Raw genomic sequence first — 4922 nt, forward strand, 5'->3', positions numbered from 1 at the left:
CTTTCCGCTTGGCTGGAGACACGCAAACTGAATCTACAAGTGATGCAGGCAGCGAGCAAGGAGCCTGCGAGAGGCAGAGTAGGATTCTAATCACGTCCTTCCTAACTGACAAGAAGCAAGCCAGCCAAAAAACCCACCAATTTCTTTTTGAATCTTGGTAATTGGGTACTTTTACACGCTGCTCACGCTATTGGGATGGAGTCACCGGCTTAGATAGGCCAGTGTCTCAAAGCGACCACACATTTGTACTACATTTACATATTAAAGTCTAATTCCTTCTGCAAGGAATTTGTATCCTATGCACCTTTTGCTTTAAATTGGGATGGAAAGTGTGTGGTGTGTGTGTGTGTGTGTGTGTGTGTGTGTGTATATATATATATATATATATATATATATATATATATAGAGAGAGAGAGAGAGAGAGAGAGAGAGAGAGAGAGAGTGAGAGAGAGAGAGAGAGAGAGAGAGAGAGAAAGTAAGTGCTTGGAACCCCATCCCTGAAGTTTGTTTGTAGAGAGGGAGACATAATCCAAGCAACAGCTTTCAGCACCTTCCAGGGACCCAGGCTTAGACTAACTCAGATCTCCTAGCATTCGGTTCCCATCTCCTTACAAATATATCCTCAAATGAGCTGAGTGGAAATGAGATGAAAAGCATCTCTTCCCAGGCTACTGTTTGGAGATTTGTTAAAAATGCATAGTGTATGGTGAGATGATGTAGCCACATATTACCATGTATTTCCCTAGGAGCTGTGGACATGTATGGGGAATGGAAGAGAAGGGCCCCCTCCCACCCCCCACTTGCTCCCACAATCCTCGTAAAGATACTGCAGCAGTAGGACCAGCTGAAGCACTTATCTCTCTCAGTTCTGCCACTGTACACCCTTGGCACCACCCTCCCCTTTGGGTATTTTGATAGCTTAGCCAGCAGCAGCAGCAGCAGCAGCAGCAGCAGCAGCAGCAACAACAACAACAACAACAGAGCCAAAGAAGACATAGAGGCAGCTGATCATTCTCTCTCTCTCTTCTTTTTATATAAAAAAGGAAAAAGTTTTATTACAAAACTAGTTTGTATAAAACAGGGTTATACACTTTTTTTTGTAAGTTTGTAATAAAACAGTAAGGGGTGGGTGTGAGGGGGAAGGCAATGGTAGAAACTTCCAAAAGGCAACCTATGGGAACCAACGGGCTGCCACTTTGCGTTTGGACAGTAGCTGCATAAACTTTTGTTCTTCTTGAACAGTTTTTTTTAATAACATCATTAATACATTAACCACGTTTCTGTGAAGTAAGACACATTGGTGCTGAAGTCATTCTGGTGGCATTTAGATCTCACCTATGAGGAGAGTTCTTTCCAAAACCACACTGGGGATGGGGGTGGGGATGGCAGTTGTAAGATGAACTACATATCTAAAGTACGCAGAGGTAATCTCATTACATGTTAAAGTATCAAGATATACACATTTTTAAACCATTTGTACAAAACTTCTATAAATTTTTTCTCTCTCTTTTTCTTATGTACAAAAATATCTTAATATATCCCCAAACTGGTTAGGATAGATACAAATAGATTTTTTTCTTATAATAAAAAAATTCACAAAGATTGGAAGCATTCTATGAAGAAAACAGAAGCAAAGACCGTGGGAGGGCGATGTGGGGTTTGGGGAGGAGGCCACCAGGAGAGGGAAAGGCTGTCCGAGAACTGACGTTGCTTCAATGGAGGCAAATGTCCATAGATCGCTGGAATGGGGGTGACTGAGGAAAGACATCAACCCAGTTTCAGGGGGCTAAGACAGCTCTGACAGAGAGTGGGAGGTGAAGGCACTTGCACATGCGCGCTTCCAGCCCTGCCTGTTAGTGGTTGGGAGTTAATATAGTGTCTGTCTGTGTGTGTGTGTGTGTGTGTGACGCTCTTGCTCCAGGAAAGGAACCCATCTGTGATTCGGGCTTAGGTTCAGACACCAGTCACTCTTCTCGTGTCTGGAAATGATGTTGGAATGCAGAGACACTGTTGGAGCCCACCCCTGTTTGCTGAGAACATTGCATCTTAGTGAAGGTGCCCCTGTAGGTTGGCTGTCTGGTTTGTTTGTTTCATTTCTTCTTCTTTTTTCCCCTTGTTTTTCTGCCTCCCCATTTGACGTCGTTGGCGAGAAACACTAAAGATGCAGGATCTGCTGCCATCCTGTAACAGAAACAAGAGAGGTTAGTGTGAACTTGAAGGGGTGTGGTAGAAGCTATTCAGGCTTGGAGAATCTGTCAGGTAAAACATCTCTTTGGACAAAGTCCCAGGACTCAATACGCAGGGTCTCTATGCCTCACCTCGACCTTCTGCTCTTGGAAACTTGGGCAAAGCCACTCTCAGGGGCCAAGACTGAAGTTAACACACTAGCACTTGAGATGGACAAACTAACAACATAGTAACCTCCTCTCACCCCTGGGTTCCTGGAGACAGCCCCTACCTTCCGTGAACTCCCCCCTCCACACCGAAAAAGAAAAAGGGACCTAGTCAAGAAAGGCTCTGCCCATCCCCACATGAAGCGTACCTGCTTCCAAAGTCCATTCCCAGGAGAGCCTGGCAGGTCCTCAGAACCAGTTGGTAAAGTCCAGCAGCTCTTGTTCCTCTGGGCTAAGAGGGTCGTAGGATCCCTCGTCGGAGGAGTAGGACGAGACCGGAGAACCCGCCATAGAGTTCAAGTCGTTGGAGTAGTTGGGGGAGATGGTGGGCGACAGGACGCCCGCCTGAAAGGCAGCGCTCACCGCGTCGTGCTCGTCCAGCAGCTGCTGCAGCGCGCGGATGTACTCGACCGCCGAGCGCAGCGTCTCCACCTTGCTCATCTTCTTGTTGGCCGCGCCGTTGGGGACATGCTCCCGGAGGGTGGCAAAACCCAGGTTGACCAACTTGACCCGGTTGCGCTCGCGCTCGTTGCGGCGCGCCACGGCGGCCGGCTGCTGCTGTGGCAGGCTGTAGCCGAAGCCGCTGAAGTTGAGCCGGCGTTTGCAGCGCATCAGTTCCGGAGAGGACGAGCGCTGGCGCTTGACCTGCTTGGCCGCTGACTTGTGACCGCCCCCTGAGGGCTGGCTGTCGGCCACCGGGCTCAGCTGCGGCGCCTGCTGCGGCGGCGCCTGCGGCTGTTGCTGCTGCGCGCTCTGAGCTGCCGCGGCCGCCGCCGCTGCCGCCGCCGCCGCGGTCGCAAAGAAGCAGGCTGCGGGAGGCAGGAAGGGCTGCGGGGGCTGCGGCTGCTGGCCGGCTCCACTCTCCATCTTGCCAGAGCTCTCCATGCCGGGCCAAACTGTCGCGGGGGAGAACGAGTTGGGGACGCAGGGTGCGCAGAGCCCTTGAAGGAAGCGGGGCTGCGAAGCACGATCAAAGGGGGACGAAGAAAAAGGAGAGGGGAGAAACGAGCCCCGGAGGAAAGTTAAAGGGGAAGAAACGCGCAGAAGGAGGCAGAGTTGTCAGGCTGCAGCGGAGGAAGGTGCCTGGGCGATCGTCTTCCCTCTGCGCCGCCTCCTCCCTCCCCTCCTCCCGCCGCGGTTGGCTTCGGGAGCCTCGCGTGGCGCTCGCGTGTGCGGCCGCCGCCGGCGCCTTCTCGGTTTTAAAAGAGGAAAGGGAAAAGGAAAGCAGCCGCAAAAGTCAGTGCCGAGCGCACTCTGCCAGGTGGAGCTGCTCCGGGGCTGCGCTTTCTTGCGCCCGCTCTCCCTTGCTCCAGCCTGGGCTTGAGCCTGCTTCTGGGATTATTTGGTTGAACCCCCTTTCTTTCTAATTGCTCTCTCGTTCCCCCCAATTCGCCCTCCCTAACCGGCTCCCAGCCGGTACGCCTTCCACGTTCCCTGGCCAGAAGTGAGAGACTGCTGGGCGGCTGCGGTGCGGCCGCCTTTTCAATGGGACACCCAGCCCCACGCGCAGCCCTGGCCCCGCCTCGCCCCCCACTCCCCGCTGCTGCAGCGAGCGGCTGCAGCCCCCACTACCCCTCCTCTTCCCCCACCTCCTCAGCTCCCTCCCTCTCGCCCCCCCCCCCTCCAGTTGCCCGCGCCCGCTCCTTGCAAACTCTCCATTCAGCCTGGTTTGTTGTTGCAGTGCGTGCGCCCGGCGCGTGCCGGACTCCCGGCTGAATAAACAGGCCGCGCGCTCGGGGCGGTGGCTCCGGGAGCCAGGGGGTGGCTCTAGAAATGGGGGCCTTTTTAAAAAAGGGGGGGGGCAAATAACTCCTGGACTTGGGGTGCCTAGGTGGAAAGTCTGGAGGGAAAAGTGTCTTTGGAGTCTCCTGAGAACTTGGAAGAAAATTCAGGGAAGGGTTTAGGCAGAAAAAGTGGCAAAGGGAACTCTTGGAAGTGGAGGGCTGGGCTTCTGCTTCCCCCCTTTCTTCTCTCCGCAGTAACTCCGGAGGATTCTTTGTGACCCTAAAAAATAAAATGTTTGCCATTAGGTTTAGGAAGGTAGGAGGGGAGAGCGTTTGCACACTAGTGGTCTCTCTGTATGAGAACTTGAGTCCTCTCACTAGCTTTGTGGTCTCAGTAAGTTCTACCCTGTCTGAGCAGCCTTTCCCTCTGCAGCCATATGGGGTTGCCACTGCTGTTCCATTCAGCTTCAAGGATTGGATGTGCTGGGCACAACTCGCTAAGGGTGGGAAGGATAGGGAGTCATGAACAGGATAGGTTGACAGTTCCCTAAGAAGCTGAGGCAGGAGAATAAGTTGGAGGCTAGCTTTTGTGAGACACAGTGGTGTGGGGAAGTGTATGCAGGAAGGCACTCAGGGTTATCTGTTTCTGGCCCTCTATAACAGCCGCCACTCCTCTGAAAGATGCTTGCTAGACGCTATGGGAAAGGAGGGCATTCTGGGATATTTCAGATCTTCTGGAGAAAGAAGCTGTGGGCTGTGTGGAATAAAGAGTGACTGGATTTGAGCTAACTGAAAGTCTTCCCTC

The 4922-nt window shown here is 52.5% G+C and overlaps 1 protein-coding gene across 1 annotated transcript; it reads right to left on the reverse strand.

The window, feature by feature from the left end:
• Nucleotides 1-1008: 1008 nt before the first annotated feature.
• Ascl1 (achaete-scute family bHLH transcription factor 1) lies at nt 1009-3850 on the reverse strand. The gene is made up of 2 exons (NM_008553.5): nt 2543-3850; nt 1009-2181 (listed from the first exon to the last, which is right to left on the reverse strand). The coding sequence occupies exon 1, from the start codon at nt 3276-3278 to the stop codon at nt 2583-2585; it is 696 nt and encodes a 231-aa protein (NP_032579.2). The 5' UTR covers nt 3279-3850; the 3' UTR covers nt 1009-2181; nt 2543-2582.
• Nucleotides 3851-4922: the final 1072 nt, after the last annotated feature.

Source organism: Mus musculus, chromosome 10 (genome assembly GCF_000001635.26).
Source record: "Mus musculus strain C57BL/6J chromosome 10, GRCm38.p6 C57BL/6J".
Lineage (NCBI taxonomy): Eukaryota > Metazoa > Chordata > Mammalia > Rodentia > Muridae > Mus > Mus musculus.

What these genes read in the sequence shown, in the direction of transcription:
- Ascl1 (NM_008553.5), bottom strand. Translation starts at nt 3,278, where the DNA reads ATGGAGAGCTCTGGCAAGATGGAGAGTGGAGCCGGCCAGCAGCCGCAG.